General features: G+C 39.3%; 1 protein-coding gene across 2 annotated transcripts in view; it reads right to left on the bottom strand.

Annotated features, from left to right (window-relative positions):
* ITGBL1 (integrin subunit beta like 1) overlaps window positions 1-24,050 on the bottom strand; it is a 229,524-nt gene that overhangs the window by 106,241 nt on the left and 99,233 nt on the right. For both annotated transcript variants that reach the window (XM_088842628.1, XM_055426638.2), the window contains exons 4-7: window positions 20,605-20,727; window positions 15,372-15,512; window positions 12,374-12,514; window positions 3,442-3,588 (exon numbers count right to left, since the gene is read on the bottom strand). In XM_088842628.1, coding sequence (XP_088698754.1) covers window positions 3,442-3,588; window positions 12,374-12,514; window positions 15,372-15,512; window positions 20,605-20,727 — 552 coding nt within the window. The remainder of the gene's footprint in view (window positions 1-3,441; window positions 3,589-12,373; window positions 12,515-15,371; window positions 15,513-20,604; window positions 20,728-24,050) is intronic.

A 24,050-nucleotide genomic window follows, 5' to 3' on the forward strand; every position in this document is an offset into this window, starting at 1 on the left:
ATGGATTTCTAACCACTGACTGGACTGCCAGTGAAGTCCCTATTCATGCTGATTTAGATACTGATATGATATGTTCAATACATATACAGTAATAAACCTCAACTTTTTTTATACTTATCTCTTTGGATTTAAGTGCAATTTTTGCTGCATTTGCTAACTTGGTTGTGTTGCTTTGGCTGTGTTCCTTAATTCTGCATGCAGAAGAGAGTATGATCAGGAGTTCTGCGGCCATAACAAGCAACCCCAATGTCTCAGCCACTTGAAACAACAAAGGTTTATTTCTCACTTGTGTTACAGACCCTTGGTGGGTCAGCAGACGTCTCCTTATTTAGAGACGCAGACTAATGAGCAGCCACCATCTCAAACACTGCAAATCTCCATGCCAGGGAACACGACAGCATGACACTCTCTCACTGCCTCTGCATCCTCCGCTCGAAGTGATAACATCCCTTTTGCTCATATTTTCTGCCCAAAGCCAGACACATACACAGGAGAACCTCAATAACAATAAAAGTGTATTTTTAACCAAGAATAGTTGAAAACTGATGTATAGACATCACCTGTGTCTGTGTGCTCAGTCATGTCCGACTCTTTTGTGTTTGGAGCGGAACATTGATAGGAGAATAGAGAAAGTTGCACCCCACCCCCCAACCCCAGGAGCAGAAATTAGGATGAGCCACAGGATATCCACACTGACTCCAGGAGAATCATCTAACTAAATGAAGGAATAGAAATCAAGGAATCACAGGGTTAATCAAGAATTTAAGACATCCTCTAAATTATTCCCCTGCCTTTAAGACATAATGATCACATATAGTCATCACTCGCACAAGCAAGTAATCTAATTTAATTCTACCAGGAGAATTGCTTTTTTTTTTTTTCCCTTGGCCCCAGCTGGCGAGCTGCTGAGGCTCTCCGGCTGGAGAACCGATGGGCCTTGTAATTGCTTTCTTCACTCATGTAACCACAGCTGCAGTTGTCATTCATAAACCGCAAAACTAATCCTTTGGAAGTTTCCATCTTGGCCATTTGCTTTAAAATCTCCAGTGCCCATGAGTTTGCAGATGTAGCCCTATGAAAAATGAAGCTTCTGACCATTGGTCCGAGCACTGGCCTGCCTCTCATAAATCCTTGGTCTTCATTCTCAAAATTCTTACATTTTGTTACAGTTCCCTGAAAAACCACTTCACTCATCAATATCTCTGTTTCCTTGTGAGGAAACTAGAGAAGCTTACAATCGGTAAAGAGCATCAAAGGTTTGAATGAATTTCAGAAAAATAAAAAATATAATTCTCTACATATTAACACCTTTTTGGTACAATAAACTTTAAATATACTCTAGTCCTGAAAAATAGGAACTAAGTAAAGATTCTTCAGAAAGGTAGGAGACAAATATGTTTGTCAGAGTTTATTAAACATTGATACATGAAAAAAAATAAAATAAACATTGATATATGAAGTCCATAAATCTCTTGAACTAACATCATATAAAAATTCAAGACAAATGGAAAACTTTGGCAGATATATATATACATATATATATATATATACACACACACACACACACACACTTTAAGTCATTTTCTATGTTTAAGATATTTTATATGCTTTTCTTATTTTTCTATTATATAGCTTGCTATTCTCATCAATAAATAAGTAACAATAGTCCAAGAAAAACTGATTTTTTAGTCTTTGTTATTTTAAGAGCATAATAGGCTTGCTCAAGCACTAGAATCACAGTACTTCACTAATGCTGGTATAAAGGGTTCCTGTCTGGGGTTATTAGTGAAGGATGGGGCATATTAGAAATGCTTCTGAAATTAAAAATTCCTTCTACCCATATTTTATCATCTTTCTTCTAATCATTAGGGATAAATACCAGAGTATGGGAAGACAGTATGTTTCAAATAATCTTGGAGACTTGCGAGGGTTTTCTACTCACCCCTCAAAAAAATAATAAGATGACATAAGATAATAAATAACAGTGGGGATGTGGAGAAAATGGAAACTTCATATACTTCTGAAGGAAAACTAGAATAGTATAGTCACTTTAAAGCCAGTGTTACAGTACATCAAGAACCTAAACATAGAACTCCATATGACACAGCAATTCCACTCATGGGCATATATCCAAGAAAAATGAAAAAAAAAACACAAAAATTCTCTGCATAAAACTTGTATATAAATATTCAAAGAACAGTATTCACAATGGCCAAAAAGTATAAACAACTCAAATGTTGATTGACAGATGAGTGGATGAACAAATGTGGTATATCCACACAGATGAATATTATGCAGCCATAAAATGAGGTACTGACACATTACAATGTTGAAAAGTGAAAAAAGCTAAGTGAGAAAAGCCAAAAGCAAAAGAACACATTTCATGTTTAGATGCAATATCCAGATCAGGCAAAAGTACAGAGACAGGAAGAAGATTATTGGTTTCCAGGGGCTGAGTGGAGAGAATACGGGAGAGTGGCTGGGAAGGGGTACCAAGTTTCTTTTTGTGGTGATGAAAATGTTCTGGAACAAGTCAGTGGTGAAGATCTGATAATTCTATGAATACAGTAAAAAAAAATAAAAACCTCTAAGTTGTATACTTTACAAAAGTAAGTTTTATAACACTTGAATTCTATCTCAAAATTTCATTTTTCAAAAAAAATAGCCCTGCAACATAAAATTAATTTTTTTAATTTATTTAATTGGAGGCTAATTACAATATTGTGGTGGTTCTGATCTAACATTCATGTAAGGGAAATCTTTCTCCTTTTCCTCTTTCATAAATAAAATTTGTAATAACTTCAATTACCAGTTCCGCCAAAAGCATATTTCACATTAACTTTGCCATTTTCACATGAGAGGTGAAATTGTATTTCTTATTTTGATAAATCAAAAACAATGAAGCCAGCTTTTCCCTAGATGAATCCTTCCTTCTCCTCCAATGTGTACTGATCTAATACCAAGAACACACCTGAGGCCACATGCCATGCCATCTAAGACGAGGAGAGCTTATTCCAAGCTGTCTGTTTATACGATGCTTTCTCAAAAGCCAACAGTACAATCCAATAGGATGTTATTAAGTTTCAGAAATGTCAGTGGACAATTAAATGGTTTTATTGATAAAGCACTGAGCAAATATCCAAACCTTTTTTTTTTTCTTCTTTTAATGCAGCATTGAACTAGATGGAAATTGAACAAATCTCAGAGCTAATGTAGACTGTGTGTGTGTGTGGGTGGGTGGGTGTGACAGAGAGGAGGAAAGAGAGAGATTATAGTTCTCCATATTTTCACTCGTGGATACTGGAGTCATTATTCTGAAAAGGCAAATTTTTCCTCATTCAGGAATCTCAACTACCTTTTAAATAAGATATGTGTGAACATAATTCACTCAATTCACAGGACTAGAGGTGGTGGGTGGCAAGGTCTGAGACCCTCACTTACCCCTCCCCGAGCATGGCAGAGTGGCACTTCCCTGGCACTTTCGGATGCTCTCCTCCATTGACAGCGGGCAGGAACGTGGGTGTTCACACTTCTTCCCATACCAGCCTACTTTGCAGTCACATCTTCCACAGTTACACTGCCCGTGACCTTCACAATGAGATAAGAGTATATATGTATATTAGTGTACGTAAAAATCTATTCTAGATACACACATACCCACGTATATGAGAAAAATATACTGAAGTCAGAATTAGTTTCCAAACAGTGAGTGTCACAAAGAAGTCAGGATCTCCATCAGCACCATAGGAAACATCAAGGCAAAAGTCCGTTTTTAAACAACGTTCTTAAATACCTGAGCTGTACTGATTGATCATGAACGGTAAAGAAAAGCAACAACTCCAGATCAGATAAACAGGTTCGGAGGGCTATCAACTTGAATCTATCAAGATCCAAGTGCATGAGATTGAATTCGCCTGCTGGGGCCCAAATGGAGGGTTTAATGGACCTGGCGCTTAATTCACATGGAGGAAATGGAAAGCGATTTGTTTTTGAAACAGGGTCTCAGCCCCTGGAGTCTCCCAGACTTTATTTTCATGACCTTTTTACTACCTACAACCCTTGAAGACTAATTTCATACACGCAAAAGAGGTCAGGAAAGAAATTAATTTCTTTACACACGGACACAAAGCCTGCAAAAAACTGTGATAAGTGGTGATATGGTACAGCAGAAAATAGACCAGGTTACCAATCACATAAATAGGCTCAAATCCTGACCCTGCTTCCTACAGAATACAGCTGGTCAAATGACAGCCTGTTTGACATTTAGGTTCTTCATTTTAAACCGCATTATCTATCCACATTTATCAAGAAGTATGTAATGTATCTTAAAATGCTTCATAAAAATGAACTATTGTTATTTTTATTCACTTGAGCCCACACATCTAACCAAGTAGGAACAGAAAGGAATGAATAAGTTAGCTGAGTTTTTCTAACTCTTCATAACCGTTCTGAAACTCATTATTACAAATGCAAAGTAAAGTAGATTTCAATAATTCCTCCAAAAATGCATGAAGGATTTTAAAGGAAGTGGAATCATACTTTCCTTAAGTAAATAAAGTATGTTGCTAATGGATGAAAAATCCATGCTATTTTGTATTCAGTTTAGTTCAGTCATTCAGTCGTATCCGACTCTTTGCGACCCCATGGACTGCAGCAGACCCCAGGACTGCTTCCCTGTCCATCACGCAGAGCTTACTCAAACTCATGTCCATTGATATTAATATATATCACAGAGTATGAAAACTGGCCTTCAGTGAAGACTGGCCTGTTTTATCAGTATCTCATGAGGTCTGTGGGCAGATATCCATCTGTCAAGTTTGAAGCATCCGTTTATCAGGAAGCTTTTCATTATAAACCGGCTTCTTCATGTAATAAATCATAAAATCATACGTCAAAGTAGGATGAGCTATTAAGGACCATGGAACCCAAATCTCTCATTTACACTAAATTCCATTCAACAAGTTTATTGAGCACCTGCGGTGTAACAGAATCTATGAAACAAATTGCTGTTGATACTAACACTTGGTCTTAGAGCTCATAATTTTAAAGGAAAATTTTTTGATTACTAATAGATACATATGACAAGAATATTTATTATAAAAATTTAACTTACTAACACCTGTAGCTCTGAGGTTACTGGGTTCCCTAGCTTCTAGCCATTTATCCTAGCTTACGAAATTTCTCCCCATCTTCCCTGTCCTCGTTTAATTTTTAGAGCAAAATTTGCAAACAGAGGTGTATTGCAAATGCACAGATAAAAAACAGCTTTTAAAACAAAATATTTAACATTTAAAGTACAAGCAATTCTGCTGTTCTATGAGAGCCGGTGACTTTGAAATTCTGGGAGACAAGCGGCATCATTTGTAGGGCACTTGAATGTGCCAGGAGGATTCTGGACAAAGTACAGAACATGCTGCCATTTGTGGAAGACGAGCTGACACTTCAACAATAAAACTGAAAAACACAGTTAGATTGAAAGGGGGGAAAAAGCTTTCCTCTTGAAAGTTTAAAATAGCTGTGGAAGTTAGAACAAAGCATCCAGTAGGTGAGGAGGCCAGGGAATTCCTAAGTTCTCAGGAGAAGGCCCCCTCCTACTGCGGGTGCTTGGAATTCACAGGCAGTGAGAGTCCCGGCCCCTGGACACGCGGAATAAAGTCAGAGTCTGTGTGGAGGAAGAAGGGGACTGATGGCAGGATATTCTGAAGTTCTATAGCTGACTTAAGAGCAGCCATTACGGGGACTTCCCTGGTGGTCCAGTGGCTAAGACTCCACACTCCCAATGCAATGGCCAGGTTGGATTCCTGGTCAGGGAACTGGATCCCACATGTTGCAACTAAAGATCCTACAGCATACCACTGCGAAGATCCTATGCATCGCAAATAAGACCCAGTGAATTAAATGATAAATTAACCAATCAATCAATTAATAATAAGTAATTTAAAAATAAGTAACCATTTTTTAAAAAAGAATAGCCATTACTTTCTGTCTGAGGTTCATTCACACGTCAACATTGAAAAAAACATTTCAGTGGCATAAAACAAATTCGTGAAGATGGTCAGACACTGTTAATAGAGATTCTTGAAATTAAAATCTGGTCTAGTTAGTATCTTAAGAAGTCAGATTAATTGTGGGTGTTTTAACAAATGTTTAAAAAAGGTACAGATGCACCAGACCTAGAAGAAATCTCTGCAAGTCTTTCCCCTCGTTGCCATCATATTCACTCCCTTCTCTTTTTGTTCTATTTACCTCGCTTAGTCCTTACTCTCTGTGCTTTCCCCCCTAATGTTATGCGGCTTCACTTTTCTGTCCCTCTGCTATTTCCGAGCACTTCTACAAGTTCTAGGGGAAACGTGATCCATGAGGTCTTCACCTCTATTTCGTGTGCATTTGATGCAGCATCACAGACCTTCTCCAGGATTACTACTCTGAGTTTATGAGTCACCTCTAGGCATCACCAACTCCAAACAAAAACAGGAGGAAGATATAAAATGTACCCTCACTTTCGCCATATGTGTTATGATCCTTAAGCTTCTGTGTCTTGGCTTCAGCCTTGGACCCCAGCCCCTGCCTCATCTGAGCAAAACGCACTCTCAGAAACAGCTGCGGTCAATTGTGTCGACACTGGAAAGAACTGACGGGATACTGTCGTTGCTGCGAGTGGCCGGGGCTGAAAGGTCTGGCCTCTAAATAGGAAAGGATCAAAGTGGGAGAACACTGCCTAGTTCAGGATGGCCCCTGTGCCTCCTCAAATCATCCACGGCTGTGCCTTCTACACTTTGCCACCAGAAGCCAACATCCATTGAACAAGTTCAAGCTGGGGAAAGAACGGTTATGAAAAAAATGAATGACTTGAGTAAAACATTCAGAGTGAAAGTAATTACTGAGAGTCAGTTAGTATGTGGCAACCAGTTTAAATGATGAAATAGTGGCATACAGAATGTTTTTGAAGGTTTCATTGTTTGGGGGAAAGTAGGCATACCTAAATCCAATACCCCGATGAAGATCACAGAAGAAGCAAATGTAAAATAGAGAAAAGGCTTAAATGCAACTCTAGTCTAGCATGGTGAAAAATAGGATTGACAATGGTATTGCTAATCTAAATGATGACCAGAGATTAACTTGACAAGTGAAAACATAAACAAAACTATGCTTTCACAGTCGTAAAAATTATATTTTGTATTCTTCAATAACTTAAAGTCACATGCAGCCAAAAATAAGTATGGATTCCATTCTAAGTGAAATTGTACCCTTTTCTACTAAAATTCTTTATGGTATTTCATCAGTGGGTTTAGGAAATCAGTTAGAAATACAAGGTATCAATACCAGATTCTGAAGCAGGTATTTAGCTTTTCAGAAAAGACAGGAAATCAAAACTTGAAATTGCAATTTCTCTTCTGAGGTTACTAGTTTCTCAATTTTATAGCAATAAAATGAAGATGATGAAAATGTTTGCTTTCGATTCATAAGTTTAGAAATGATAAGATCTATTTATCATAAAAATCCTTTAGACTGTCATAACATACTGTATCAGAGTCTTTCGTAAACAGAGAAAAAAGCAAAAGTGAAGAAGTTAGGAGATCCGTGTCCTCCATCTAAATGAGTCACTGGTTCACCTTTCCCGGCTTCATCTCACTTTATCTTTAAAATGAGAGAACTAGAACTGAATTCTACCACCCTGATCTGAAACATCATGTTTCAATGCCAGTGTGTCAAATCTAGGTGTGTATGTATCCACATATATTTGGCATTCAGGAGTCCATTTCATTGATTCTAACAAAGATTCTTTTAAACTCTGTAGACAAGGGAATCAACAAAATAGAGATGAAAGATATAGAAGTTATTGTTTTATCACAGATATTAAATACATGGAATGTACATTAGAGAACTGCTTTCAAAGACTTATGAACACTCCTTAGACACACACACACACATTCATCACAAGGGAAAAACAACAGTGTCTAGTGTTGCCATGTAAATAGGATCACAGCCAGAACTACATCACAAGGGAGGGGAGCTGGCAGCAAGAGACACCAAAGAGCATCATGCAACACTGAGATTTAGGGGCTTTCCTAATGGCTCAGCGGTGAAGAATCTACCTGCCAGTGCAAGAGACATGTGTTCGATCCCTGGTCCAGGAAGACCCATAAGTTCTGGAGCAACTAAGCCCATGCACTGCAACTACTCAACCTGTGCTCCAGAGCCTGGGAACTGCAACTGCTGAAGCCCACGCATCGTAGAGTCCAGAAGCTGCGATTACTGGGGCCATGCATGACAACTACCGAAGTCTGTGTGCCCTAGAGCCTGTGCTCCGTAATAAGAGAAGACATCGTGATGACAAGCCCATGCACCGCAAAGGGAGAGGAGTCCCCGCTCAGCCCGCTCAGCAGCAAAGACCCGGCACGGCCAACAACATTCTTTTAAAAAAAAAAACTTACTTAAAAAAACAAAACACTGAGCTTTAAAGGCTCTCACGAAATTACAGAAGAGGTTGCTGACACCAAAGCTTTTTTTTTTTCCTTTGTGATCATTGCACTCTTTTGTGTTAAGCTATATAACCTCAGAAACATCAATCCAGGACATATGTAGTTCCATCCATTTCAGAATGCTCTTCTTCCACAGAGGCTATTCCTCTCCTTGAAAATGAGCAAAAAATGCTCATGAACTGGAATCTGATATTTACAAGTTGCTTCTCACAAGGAAATATGAAGACGACGGAGAGAAAAAATTGGGGGAAATGAATTCGGTCTAACTAGCACTTGTCATTCTTTTAAAAAAATACACGATATATTATTTTTCCCTTTCAAGACAATGTAAACTGAATGTGTGTAATCATTTCCTTCCATTTCTTCCCTTAACTCTTTGTTAATCCACAGAGACAAATTTCCTCCCATAATACAGTTCTACCAAAGGAGTCTACTTTCCAAACTAAGGGAACTCTAGGCCAGGACTAACCTTATATCTTCATTATTTTGCTAGGCAGGAGCAAGCTGAAAAAGTCACACTGCAGCATATTTTTTTCCCTATTTGGGAATTTGGCAAAATGGATCAGACTGGTAAGCAGTCATCAGGAAGAAAGGAGTTATTTCAGAATCAGAAAGTCAGTTCAGGGGAGCAATTCATAGAACTGGAATAACAGAGCAGCTGATGTACTTCAGGATGGCTGGTCACGCCCTTGTCATTTCAGTCACATTCAAAATTTGTCTAGGGTATCCTCTTTGAGGCATGTACATGTGTGTATATCTTTGTGGGTATATGAGCCATATTTGTACGTGGATGAATTCATGTATCAGTGAATAGGAGTGAAAGAAGTGATAAATATACTTCAGGAGTGAAAGAACAAATAAACGCAACTGATTTATTTGGGAGCAGATCATATTTTAAATTTGTATCATATCTCCTGTACCCATGATGGATCAGGCACAAAATATTTACATTTAAGTGCATTATTGAATAGATGAATGGAAAGAGTGGGAATGAATAAATCAAATGATAAGGTCAATTAAACGAGCCACCTATAATCCAATGGGAGATTCTCTTGGACTTAAATAAGGTCAACACTCTCAGGGTGGCTGGAAGGGGAGCTAAAAATAAAGCTTCATTTTATCTGAGTCTTATTACACTCCAGCCTGGCATAAATCACTAGAGAATACCCACATCCTTGGGGTACTTCTATCTCATAACACTAAGGTACTACCACACACAGTAGTCAGTTACATGGCTCCCTTCTCACGGTGCAACTCTGGGCAACTGGGAAAACTGTGAAGACTACCAATTTACTAAGCATTGTATATAGAATTCCAAAGATTTAATAAGCATGAAGAAATACTCCAGAGATTGATGCCTACCCCAGATCAAAACAATGTTCAGAGAACCTTAGTTTTGTAAGAATTTTAAGCATTCAAAGGACAGCTCTTCCTTACCGAAATAAAGTAAAACTGAAGCACCTTCTGCGCATCATTTGGAGATTAAATGACATGAGCACCTCAGCTAAAGCTGTTTTCAGGTGACACTTGAGGGCACTGTGAACTCTGTCACGTCGCTAATTTCTTTGAACGCTCCCTCTTACACATAGATAACAGTGTATCCCTGCCTGAGTTAGTGCGAACACAAAATGGGATGAGGTGTGTGGATGAACGTGACAGGTGTCTCTCAGCACAGGAGCTCTGTTAATGAGTTTCCTCTTGCTTAAACTTCTCATGTTAGGTGCGGGAGGCAGACTGTGGAAAACTGGCCACATTCGGTTCACTTCAACAAAGGAATAATAAAATCACAATCACAGCCTGATGTCTTATTGTTCAAATCACAGCCTACAACCCCATCACCTCTGTGAGCCCATTCAGGAAATTCCCCCAAGCCCAAGGGATCATCAGAACAGGGCGATTCTTCTGCAGGGGGAAGCTACAGGAGCCAGCTCCCCCCAGCCAGGCCAGAGAAGTCTTTGCAGTTGCATCATCGTAATTAAATAGGGCAGCTCTTTTATCTGCCTTTGCTGGCAAACTTTTTCTGGAGACAGAGTTCCCTATCTATTTCCTTATACCAACCAAGCAATCAAGCATGAAGATGTATCTATGCCTCCTGGATTGTCCCATGTAATAAAATCTATTACTTCATTTTTGTTGAGTGACATTTTTTAAGATAAATCTGACTGCTTATTGTTTTCCTTTGCACTATTAGAAATTCTGGCAGGGTGTTTTTTTTTTTTTTCCTTTTCATTTAGATTGTGTGTGCTTAGTCGCTCAGTCATGTCTGACTCTTTGAGACCCCATGAACTGTAGCCCGCCAGGCTCCTCTGTCCATGGGGATTCTCCAGTCTAAAATACTGGAGTGGTTGCCATGACTTTTTCAAGGGGATCTGCCCAACCCAGGGATCAAACTCAGGTCTCCTGCATTGCAGGCGGATTCTTTACAGACTGAGCCACTAGGGAAGCCCAACAAGACTGGAGTGGGTAGCCTATCCCTTCTCCGGGGGAATCTTCCCAATCCAGGAATGGAACTAGGGTCTCCTGCATTGCAGGCAGACTCTTTATAGACCGAGCCACCAGGGAAGCCCAAGAAGACTGAAGTGGGTAGCCTATCCCTTCTCCGGAGGAATCTTCCCAATCCAAGAATGGAATCAGGGTCTCCTGCATTGCAGGTGGATTCTTTACCAGCTGAGCTACCAAGGAAGCCCCTTGCATTTAGATTCAGTTCAGTTCAGTTCAGTTCAGTCACTCAGTCATGTCCGACTCTCCGCGACCCCATGAATCACAGCATGCCAGGCCTCCCTGTCCATCACCAACTCCCGGAGTTCACTCAAACTCATGTCCACAGAGTCGGTGATGCCATCCAGCCATCTCAGTCTCAGTCGTCCCCTTCTCCTTCCACCCCCAACCTTTCCCAGCATCAGAGTCTTTTCCAGTGAGTCAACTCGTCGCATGAGGTGGCCAAAGTACTGCAGTTTCAGCTTTAGCATCAGTCCTTCCAATGAACACCCAGGATCGATCTCCCTTAGAATGGACTGGTTGGATCTCCTTGCGGTACAAGGGACTCTCAAGAGTCTTCTCCAGCACCACAGTTCAAAAGCATCAATTCTTCGGCGATCAGCTTTCTTCACAGTCCAACTCTCACATCCATGCATTTAGATTACAGACTCCATAATGTCAAGGATTATGTTTGTCTCCTTCATTGCTGGAACCAGTGACCCAGATGCAGCACAGATGCTGGCAAACAGTAGCTGGTCCATAATAGAATTTTTGAATCCACTAGTTGATATTCAATTGTAGACTTAATTGCAGAACAACTTTCAGTATATAAATTATACCAAAGAAGCAATGCAATAAACTACCTATGAGAATCATATTGTCCTTAGTTTTGTACTGTGTTAATAATAGTTGCCTTAACAGTACCTCTCTTGTTCATGGTCAGGTCTGCTAGCTTTGCATTCTCACTGCTGAGTATTAGATACTTGGAGGTAATAGTTCTTTTTGGTGAAAGACTAGACTGCTTTTCAGATAGTGGGGGTGTTTTCATCTTTGCCCGATGTGGCAAATTCTCTAAAGGTTTTTCAGGTTGATATTAGGAGTCCTATGGGTCTCAAATTCTTCAGAAGGCACATTCAGTTCTTTCATGGTTTCTGGGAGAAGCAGAATAAATCTTGAAAAGAGGGAAATGAACATTTTCTTATTTAAAAACAGCAATTAGGGCCTTCCCTGCTGGTCCAGTGGCGAAGACTCCGAGTTCCCAGTGCAGGAGGCCCAGGTTTGATCCCTGATCAGGAAAATAGATCCTACATGCCACAACTAAGACCCAACACCGTCAAATAAAGGAAATAAATAAATCTTTTTTAAAAGAATAATAATAATAAAATAAAAACAGGAGTTAGGAAAGCACTTACCAGAACAGAAGTCATCAGAATATCTGTCATAGACAGCCCGGCAGTCCCGCTCATCACACTCACAGGTGTCCCCATGAATATCCCCCCAGTCTCCAGTGGGGTCCACATCGTGGCAAGAGCATTCACCGCACACACAAATCCCTAGAGGGGAAAAATAATTTCGTGTGGGTTGAGTGAAGAAAAACCATGAAAGAATCTTACACATTGCTCTTTCTTCTGTTGTTCACTTTATATTTGGAAAATATACATGTTCAGGAAATATATTCTACAGAGGAAAACACCATCTAGAGGGGACAGTAGAGATTCCTCATAAACAAAAGTTATTATCCACGCCGTACATCTGCAGGATCGCAGGATGTATCAGGAGCATGGTGCTGGTGGGACTCAAAGATAACGCCAACACAATTAACATAAAATGCCACCCTTGCTCTCAAGAAGTTTACAATTTATTTGACCAAAAAAAAAAAAGCTAATTAAAAAACTAGCACATGAAGCACTAACATTTTGTAAACTAAGACATAAATACTCTAAGAGTTGGGGAAGGGGAAGTCAATGTGAGCAGAAGTAATTAAGGTAGATGGTCTGGATAAGAAGAGAGAAGGGGAAATGTTTTAGGAGGTTTGGGGGTAGAACAATGCAAGGGAGGTCAACAAAGCAAGAAAGAGCCAAGGAAGGTGGGGATGGACATGGGATCCTAAGTAGAGCTGACCCACTGGAGCTTCTGGAGCATATCCAGAAAGACTAGACAGCAGGCATGGCTGGATCAGACGAGCTCAGGTTACAGAGGACACTGGTATAGGCAGAGAGCTAGAACTCTGGCTGTTTGGAGATTTGTATGCTGCTGCAGCTGCTGCTGCTAAGTCGCTTCAGTCGTGGCCGACTCTGTGCGACCCCATAGACGGCAGCCGACCAGGCTCCGCCGTCCCTGGGATTCTCCAGGCAAGAACACTGGAGTGGGTTGCCATTTCCTTCTCCAATGTGTGAAAGTGAAAAGTGAAAGTGAAGTCGCTCAGTCGTCTCTGACTAGTAGCAACCCCATGGACTGCAGCCCACCAGGCTCCTCTGTCCATGCGATTTTCTAGGCAAGAGTACTGGAGTGGCTTGCCATTGCCTTCTCCGGGAGATTTGTATAGAGAAGTGTTAAGTTGTAAATCATATAACTTTGTGTGAACTATTAATAATCATCTTTTAGGGCAATGATCTTTAGATCATTTGCGAAAGGAACAAAGTTAAATCCCTTTCTTACCTCTTACATCAAGGTCAATTCCAGCTAGACTAAGATCTAAGGATATAAAACCATAAAATGTAAAATAAAATTCATTTTTATTCAAAAACTTCAAAGAAAATTATTTAAAGAAAAAATAAAAGAATTAATGACATAAAACCCTAAAATTCTGGCTGAGGACAAGACACCAAAAACGAACTAAAAGATAAAAACAGATGAAACAAGTAGTCATATGTATTTAGAAGACAAAGCTACTTTCACAAACATAAGCAATTCTTATGAATGAATTATCTAAGGACAAATATGCCTACAGAAAAATAGACAAAGGACACTAATTGAAAGTTTTGTAGAGAGAAATAATAACGATAGATAAATGTAAAAGTGCTTACCACTCAACCTATAATGATTAAGGGTTAAGAGAACTTTAGACAACAGTGAGTTAGAATTATTTCAGACGTCAGATAGACAGAAATAAAAAAGACTGTTTTAGGATCAAGAGTTGGTGCAGGTACAGAGTATAAAATGTACAACTTTCTGGATGGCAGTTTCACAATATAGACTCTTTAGATGTATGTTACTTACATAATAGCTCACTTCAATTAATGTATGTAGAGGAAAGGAAAAGAACTGAAAAGTACATGTATAGGAACATTAAATATGGTGGTATCATGTCATTGAAAAACCACTAGTGATCTAAATGTCCATCAATAGGGCATTCATGAAGCAATGGTTCCTACATAGCTTATATAATAAATGAAAATATAAGTGAGTTAGCATGATAAATAATCAGACTTGCTCTGCATAAATTAAAAAGAGGACTTTTCTTTATAATTTTTGTCCCAAGTTCAGGCCTTTTGCTTTCCTTTCTCTATGTACAGAAAGTGGGCATATTTTACTTTTCTGTGTCAACCTTTAAAAAGATAAAACTGGTGGTGTGGTCAGGCTTTCCATGTAAGCATTACCTATTAAAATGTATCATTCATTTATAGAAATGCAAAAAAATAATTTTCCAGCTTTCTTGATTTTAACTTTTTTATAGAAGGAAACTGACCACTTACTGATAACTTCAAGTAGTCAGAAAAGTCCAACATGGCTATTTATCTACCAGGACAGCTGACAAAGGGAAACAGAACACGTATTTTCAAGAATTTTCTTCCAAGTGTTTAATACTAGTTGATTTGATATCAACACTTAGTGAACTCACTTTAAATTACATGATAGCAATATTAATATATTTTTAAATTCCTGCCTAAGGTCAATCTCAATTTCACATGGCTATATTTTATTCACTATCACATTTTTATTATTGTGTATCAAAGTTAAATGACTCCATATCAATTCGGTATTGTAACCAAGCCTTTGATTGACTCAGTTAAGACAAGATTTTTCTGGAATGCTCTCTGAATAGTTAGCTGTTCATGCTGTAGCTGGTTCTGTTAGTCAAGAGACATTTAACAGAAGTATCTACAAGAATTGCCTTTTCGCTATACCATGTCATTTCTGGAGGGCTGCCAAAGAAATTACAGTCCCTGAGTTAACTATTTGTTCAGTGAAGCTGAAAGTATGACAGCAACTTTCTTATCTTTCTGCCTTCTGCCCAGTAAAAAAAATAAGAAAGGGATGCTTGTTGGTATAGGAAATGTTGATTTACATCAAAGACAAACCCTATAAAAGATAACTTCCACATGGAAGGAAATACACAAAAATGGTGGGGTAATAATTAAGAGCTTTGTTTTTTCCCCAGTTACGTAGTAATGAGTATGAAAGACACACCTCTGTTACTGCAGACTTTGCCATCTGGAGATGTACATCTTCGCTTGCTCTCCCAGGGGGTGATGTCACACTGGAATTCGCATTTATCTCCATGCCAACCAGCCTGGCAGTAACAGTTTCCACAGTAACACTTTCCGTGGCCTTTACCCAAAATGAATTTTATACAGTGAGGGAAAAAAGCAACTTTCAAAAGCAGAATTAACTTTCTACCTCTTGGTGATCACTTCTGCCTTTGGAAATAATCAACCTGTTCCACGGTTCTTGCTTAAAATAATCAAATTATGTAGTTTGCCACTGAAACATCATAGGTGTGCCCATATCTACATCATTACACACATAAAGCAAGTCAAGGTGTCCTCTAATTTGTCCTAGCCAGATGGCTGATGAAAATGACAAAATGTTCAAGAAACTGCATGAAAGAGAAAGTCTACCAGGGCTTCAGTCACAAATGTGTACATCAAACTCAAATGTATAGAAGCATTCACTCTGAGAGCATTTCTTGAGTCATTTGAAATCAACCATGAGAAACCAATGGTGCATACTTCTTTGGATGCACAGTATTAATGACTGAGCCATTTCTTTGGCCAGAGGAAACATTTCATCTTTTCATTCAACAGTATCTGACAAGTTATTGTGTTTTACCACACGGCAGAGGGTTTCAGCTAAACCCTTAAGTAACAGTAGTTACTTAAATTACTAACTACAAATAAAATAGCATGGACCCTTAGTATTAAAGTCAAATCCCCTTCCTATCTGTCAAGAAGATACAAGCGCTAGATAAGGGCAGCCCATCGTTTTGTCCCCAGCTGCCCCCATACCATTGCAGCTCCCATTGCTCCATAAACTATTACTCTGCTTGTTCATACTTATGTCCATGCAATCTGTAATGATGTCACCTCATCACTTTCTATGCCCATGTCCAGCAACCCTACAAATTCCCAAAAGATGACTTTTTTTTGCCCCAAATCTCCTTGTATATCCTCTTTTTTTCTGTAGTTATGTCAACAACCATGAACGTGTGTTCTTGCACCTATGATGAAAAACAGCACCATTTTCGATTTTAGTTTATTCTTTCTGCTTTACAGGAATTTATCCTTTATCAGTCTATCGCTAAAGTCTTTGCTCTTGCCTCTCTCTTCTCCATCAGCCATCATCCCAGAGAGTCCATGGGAAACTAATAGGCTATTTTTCTTTCTAAACACTATGGCATTTCTGGCCAACAGCAGGAGTGTCAGTAGGGCCTGGTACATGCACATATGAAGGGAAAAATACAATAAAATATGCTGGTCTCATGCTATTTTTGCCTCTCAGATGAGACTTCCTTCATGCAGATATAATCAGAGAGACAGAGTCAGAGATGAAGAGAAAGTGCTAGCGTGAAATATAGAGAAAGAGACAGGACCCAATGTATAACGTCATGTTTTCTGTCCAAATGACCTGCAATTGGACTATCTACAGAAAACCTCTTCTCAAGCTGGAGATGGGGCTTCCCTTGTGGCTCAGATGGTAAAGAAGCCATCTGCAATGCAGGAGACCTGGGTTTGATCCCTGGGTTAGGAAGATCCCCTGGAGAAGGGAATCTCTACCCACTCCAGTATTCTTGCCTGGAGAATCCCACAGACATAGGAGGCTGGCAGGCTACAGTCCGTGGGGTCACAAAGAGTTGGACACGACTGAGTGACTAAGCACACAATCTAATAGACAAGGATCATTTCTAAGCAAATTTTAACTTTTTCACTTACATTGACATAAAGACCATCAAATGATTTCATCAATAGTAAAATATAAATGCTATACATTTTATTCATGGACTTAAAAAGATCTCTACATGTATGCACACAAAAATATCATGAGCCAGTGTTATATCACAAGCCTCAGGAACCTAAGGGTTACAGTGAAAGAAAACAAGACAACTGTTTACTAAAAGCTTTTCTTAGGAGTCAGTTTTGGGTTTTTTTTAAGACTTGATTAACTTCTTAAAGTAGAATTTCCTTTAAGTAGATTATACTTAAAGTAGTATAATCTCAGAAATCTTCAAAATTTATTTCCTCTGTCATTATAAGAAATTTATGTAACATGCAGCAGTTTGTTAATCTCAAGTAAGGCTTACCATGAGATTAACAAATGAACACAAATCTTCATTCCTCACACCGAAATTCTTTATATGTTTATAAAATTCAGTACTGACAAGGTTATACTAAAAAATCATTGAGATAGAGGTGAACAGGATTATTAGAATAAATCATGTAAACTATACCATATGCAGATATGGAAAATTAAGCATATATCTTCATAATTCAAGTGAAATACTGTAATAAGACATAGCTGGCTAACTGAGATAAAATATAAGCCTTAGGACAATACACAGCCCAGACAATGAACATCATTCTTGGCTTTGCGCAAACTGATGGAGTAAGAAAATCTCTTTTTGAATTGCTTCCCTATTGGGCTGTAGAATCACCTCTCAGCAGACTGTTTTCATGTGAATGATACATGAAAAAATCTTGAATCCTATGCAGTGTCATCGGCAGAGGATTTTACGGGAGTGTTGGTTGTCTGTGGTCAGAGAGTTTGCACCATGAAATTGCTTTAGCCTCAAACCAACAGAAATAATGAGTGGAAAGGTTGAGCGTTAAACATTTCCTGTTCTTTCCAGGTCAATGTTTATATTTACACACACAAATAGACTTTGCTTTGGCAGTGTGTATCAGAAAATACTGGCTCCACACATGTTCCCTTCATCTTTTTTGATCTGTGATAACTGCAAATGAAATATCAGGAAGAAAAACACATCACATGTGTGGGTAGCTTTATCTAATTTCTAATCATTTTGGAACAAGCCCTTTAGCAGAACTGTCTGAGCAGCATCGAGCTTAGGTCACTGGGTGGAAAATAGGAAGGTTCTTCTCTTTGTTTTATCCTGGTTGGTGGTAAAGCAAGGACACCAGAGAGAGAGAGATCCGAGCTGACCTAAAACAAGAGCATCTGGATGACCACAGGAATTGAAGCCTCAATTTGTTTTGTAAACAAAGGGGCAGCTTAGTGACACTTCATGGACTTCTGGTTCCTCCCCACCCCGCTGGCTCCTGATCCTTTCAGGGAAAATACTCCTCTGAAATCACCCATTTGGTATGCAGGATAGGATTCCGTGGACGGAGTCTCTTCAGATTTCAATGAAAGAATTAATGCCTATGGATAGAGAGATTAGGCCAGAGGTAAGCAGGTTAAAATGTCTCATAACAGCAGAGAAGAGTGCTCCCAAATTAAGTGATTCTCGCTGCTGTTCACTTTCCTCCCCTGTGCCAGTCTTGGTTGAAACCCTGGGCACAGAGTTGCAGAGAGGGAAGCAGAAGAGACAGGAACTCTTACTACAGTACAAGTGGGAAGAAGGGCTTTCTTCGTGGAGCTCCAAACTCCAGGGCAGTTCTCCGTGGGGAGCAATCAATAGCACAGTTTTTGGCATCAGACAGTATGTGCGTGCGTGCATGGTCGCTCAGTCGTGTCCAGCTCTTTGCAACCCTTTGGGTTGTAGCCTTCCAGGCTCTGTCCATGGGATTTTTCAGGCAGGAATACATTTTCTGCTCTAGGGGATCATCCCGACGCAGGGATCGAACCTGTGTCTCCTGCATCGAGGCAGGTTCTTTACCCACTGAGCCATAAGGGAAGCCAGGCATGAGATAGACAGGAGTCTAAATTCCATTTAACCCTGGCAAGTCATTTCGGATCCTGTTAAATTACCTATTGAATAAGAAGTACTCATTGCAGCTCTTGACATTAGCAAGCCTGCAATAACTGATACAACAGAAAAATGGATGGAGTAATGGTTGTCCATAGAAACAATCATGAAAAAAGTTATCTAAGTGTGTGGGGAGGGATAGATTCCAGGCTAATAATCCAATTGGTCTTCAGTGTCCCCAGTAGCATATGACAGTATTTACAGGGTTATGGTTCAAAATGGGAAAGAAAATGAAATTAAAACATGCAATGGAGAGATGAAATAAAAGCTGAGCAAAGTCCAACTAGGACTACTTCAGAACCATGCAGTTGGCCTGTTGCCATAATGATCAGGCTCTTCTCTGGGAACAATCTGATTCTGCATTTAAAAAGTACTAGAAAACAACAACAAAATTCTGTAAAGCCGAAAAATAATAAAAAATTAAAGAGAAAAACTCAAAAAATACTAGTCTGCTCTAAATATCATATGACATCGCTTGTAAGTGGAATCTAAAAAAATGATACAAATGAATTTATTTACAAAACAGAAATAGATGCGCAGACATAGAAAACACACACTGTTACCAAAGGGGATACTGGAGATAAATTCAGAGTTTAGGATTAACAGATACACACTACTCTATATAAAATAAACAACAAGGGCCTACTGCATAAGACAGGAAACTACATTCAATATCTTATAATAACCTATAATGAAAAAGAATCTGAAAAAGAATATATATATATGCACAAATATATTATCTGAATCACTATGCTGTACGCTTGAAACTAACACAGCACTGTAAATAATACTTCAATAAAATGGTTACAAAATAAAAATTATAAACAATTTTTCCCTGGAAAAGACCCTGATGCCTGTAAAGATTCAAGGCAGGAGGAGAAGGGGACGACAGAGGATGAGATGGTTGGATGGCATCACCGACTCAATGGACATGAGTTTGAGCAAACCCCGGGGGATGGTGAAGGACAGGGAAGCCTGGCGTGCTGCAGTCCATGGGGTCACAAAGAGTCTGACATGACTGAGTGACTGAACGACAAAAACAAAGGTCTATTAATCTTCTCTGAATGCCTTGGTCTGAATTTCCTTATATGAAGTATTTTCCAAATAAACATAGGTTCAGCTTAAATGAGTTTAGTTCAGTTCAGTCGCTCAGTCGTGTCCGACTCTTTGCGACCCCATGAATCACAGCACGCCAGGCCTCCCTGTCCATCACCAACTCCCGGAGTTCACTCAAACTCATGTCCATCGAATCGGTGATGCCATCCAGCCATCTCATTCTCTGTAGTCCCCTTCTCCTCCCGCCCCCAACCCCTCCCAGCATCAGAGTCTTTTCCAGTGAGTCAACTTGTCGCATAAGGTGGCCAAAGTATTGCAGTTTCAGCTTTAGCATCAGTCCCTCCAATGACCCAGTGCATAAACTCATAGAGATAAAAGTTCAGTGAAACAGGTGACAAAATCAAGTACTTCTATTACTTTTCACAAAGTTAACTTACATACCTCCACATATTTCTTCTGTTTCATCATCTATGCATTCTCTGTCATCACACTCACAAAATTTGCCGTAAACAAGTCCATTTCCATCTGAATTATCACATTTACACCTGCCACAGTGACATGTACCTAAACCATTAAAACAAAGCAAAAATTATTTGTTAAATGCACATAAATTATAATTAATGAATTTTAACCTGTCTTTCATGGATAAAGACAATTCCAATCAATTTTATATTCCAATTAGGTTTTACTGTGTGTATGATGAGACGGATAATGAGATTCTTTTTTGAGATTATTGTAGCCCATTAGTTACATTTTATAGCACACAGCTATTATGATTGACCTCTACTAGTTTCATGAATGTAAATCTGAACTCCCCAAGAGCAGAGGTACATTATAAATGTCCATCCAATCAATGCATGAATGAATATCTTCTGATTACACCTGGGTCTGAGTGAACTAAAGCAGAAAATGTTAAGCTTTCTGAGAAAAGTAACCTCACTTATCCTCCTCACCAGTTATTTATTCAATGCTTTGTGCATATTTGAGCTTAATAAACATTTGTGGAATTCATTATCAAATTTAAATAAATGAAAAACTCAGATGTTCCTAAAAACTTCCTATCTGTAGTGTTAAAGTGATACCCATGTCCCTATGACAAAGGGCCCAGAGTGGGTTTTCCTTATGCATGGAGTCCTAGAGCTTAACCAGAACCTCAGGGCAACCCAGGGCGAAACAGAGGCACCACAGCCATCTGGTCTACTGCTTTCCACATACCCAGTCAAGTTTAAAAGGATTTGACCACAACCCCTGAGAGTGAGTTCACTGACAGTAAAACAGCATTCAAAAGATACTGAGAAGTAGAATGTCCATTTGAGTAGCTTCCTTTTTAATGCTTATTTTTTAATCTTTAATTGATCACATCCATCACCACAGAGTAACTGAGACTTTGTTATTCGCTAGATATCATCCTAGACTCTGGAAATGCAACAGGAGATCGATTCAGCTATAACCTCCTCTTAAAGTTTTATATGAGTAAAAACCAAAGTGATAAAATAAATGGAGAAGTGCCAAGTGTTGCAGAAACACACAGTAAGGGGATTTATCTGAGACCTGGTGGTCAAAGGGTCCCTGGGGAATGGCTCTTGAACTGAGAACTGAAAGCCAAGTAAAAATAACAGCTAAGAGAAGTGAGATGGTGAAGAAGCCCACCAGCAAGATACAACAGCAAAAGCTCTGCTGCTGCTGCTAAGTCACTTCAGTCATGTCTGACTCTGTGCAACCCCATAGACGGCAGCCCACCAGGCTCCCCCATCCCAGGATTCTCCAGGCAAGAACACTGGAGTCGGTTGCCATTTCCTTCTCCAATGCATGAAAGTGAAAAGTGAAAGTGAAGTTGCTCAGTCGTGTCCGACTCTTTGCGACCCCATGGACTGCAGCCTACCAGGCTCCTCCGTTCATGGGATTTTCCAGGCAAGAGTACTGGAGTGGGCTGCCAGTGCCTTCTCTGAAAAGCTCTGCAGTAAAAGAGGAAATAAGAGGGGAAAAAAGACAGCTGGTGTATAGTGGAAACTAAAGCGGAGGGTGTCATGAAAGGAAAAAAAGGCAACTAATGGGGAAGTTTATGGAAATCTAAAAGGCTGAGCATTGAAGAATTGATGCTTTCGAATTGTGGCACTGGAGAAGGCTCTCGAGAGTCCCTTGGACAGCAAGGAGATCAAATCAGTCAATCCTAAAGGAAATCAATCCTGAGTATTCGTTGGAAGGACTGATACTGAAGCTCAATACTTTGGCCACCTGATGGGAAGAGCCGACTCGTTGGGAAAGACCCCGATGCTGGGAAAGATTGAAAGCAAAAGTAGAAGGGGGTGGCAGAGGATGAGATGGTTAGATAGTATCACCAACTCAATGGACATGAATTTGAGCAAACTCCAGGAGATAGTGAAGGACAGGGGAGCCTAGTGTGCTGCAGTCCATGGGGTTGCAAGGAGTCAGACATGATTTAACAACTGAACAATAACAAAGAGGTCACATTGAAGATTTCCAACTTTCATCCAAGAATAATGAGAAGCCATTGAAATATTTCAACAAGGGAGTGCTGTGATCAGGCATTCATTTCCACCAGGTTATTCTGGTTGTCACATGGCGAATGCATTGAAATGAGGCAAAGTGGATTTGAAGGAATGTTGGTTGTGGTCATGAGTTTAGAAAAAAGAAAATACACATGGGGATATTTTCAGGAGAAAGAAAAGATGACTCGGTGACTGGTTTTGAGAGGTAAAGGATGGAAAGGGACTAAAGATACTGAAATTTGAATTGAGCTACTGAATATTGTAAATTCTCTATGTGTTGAACCAGAAGGAGCATGGATTTAGGGCTAAGGAAGATCTGAAGCTAAATCCAGGTCTTAATCCCCTCTAGCTATACACTTGTGAGGTCATTATTTTTATCTCTAACTCTCAAATTCCTCATCTGCAAATAATGTCTACTTCATAGAGCTACTCTGAAGAACAAGTGATAAACATATCACCCTGTCATCTTCCTAAAAACTCTATTGTGTCTAGCACATTGTACTACCAGCAAATGCTGGGTTCTTTGTCTTCTCCCATTAAGACTTCACGTATATTAGTCATACTCCCAAATATTTTCTCCAGACACATTTTATATTTATGGTTCCCACTGTTTGCTGGTTTCCAACCCTCTGTGTGATTCTGTTACACAGGTCACTTCTTTCTCTCACAGTCACAAATAAACGGTGATTTCACAGAACCTGAGCTTGTTATTTTTCTTCCTTGAGAATGCCTGTGTGAATTTTACTTTTATTAAATTTAATTTTTTTGTTTTTTTTTCCCCTGAAAACTATTTTTATTTATAAAAGTTCATTTCGAATCTAATGCTACAATTCATGGGATTGCCTTATCTCTTTTTTTTTCTAATTATCACCCTTCTTTTTCATTTTCACATTTATTCATGTTTTCTTTCAACCATTCACATCTCTATTCATTACATTTTCTCATTGCTTATTATATCACTGGTGAAGTTGTAGGTGCTATAGGAGATAATAAGAGGAATAAAATTAAAACCAAGTAAATCATAGATCAGGAAGAATGTGCCGGATGATTGATACTTATTACACAATGGATATATGAAACCACATGACGCAAAGGCATTTGCAACAGATTTGTGACAAATGCTATAAAGGCAGCGTGAACCTCAGGCTGGCTCTGTGAAGGAGGAAAGGCACAGCAAAGGACTAAGTTTTGAGTTGGCACTTGGTATACAGATAGAATTTCAAGAAGAGGAGATGGAGAAAAGCCTTGTGATGCTGAAGAAAGAGTCTGAGCTAAGGAATAAGGATGGAGAATTAAAGAACAGTGAAGACTCTGACTCGAGTTTGGAGAAAAGTGTCTGCTGCAGGCAGAAAGTATGGGATCCAGAATACTGGTCAA

Source organism: Moschus berezovskii, chromosome 13 (genome assembly GCF_049115385.1).
Source record: "Moschus berezovskii isolate FMDL1 chromosome 13, NW_MosBer_1.0, whole genome shotgun sequence".
NCBI lineage: Eukaryota > Metazoa > Chordata > Mammalia > Artiodactyla > Moschidae > Moschus > Moschus berezovskii.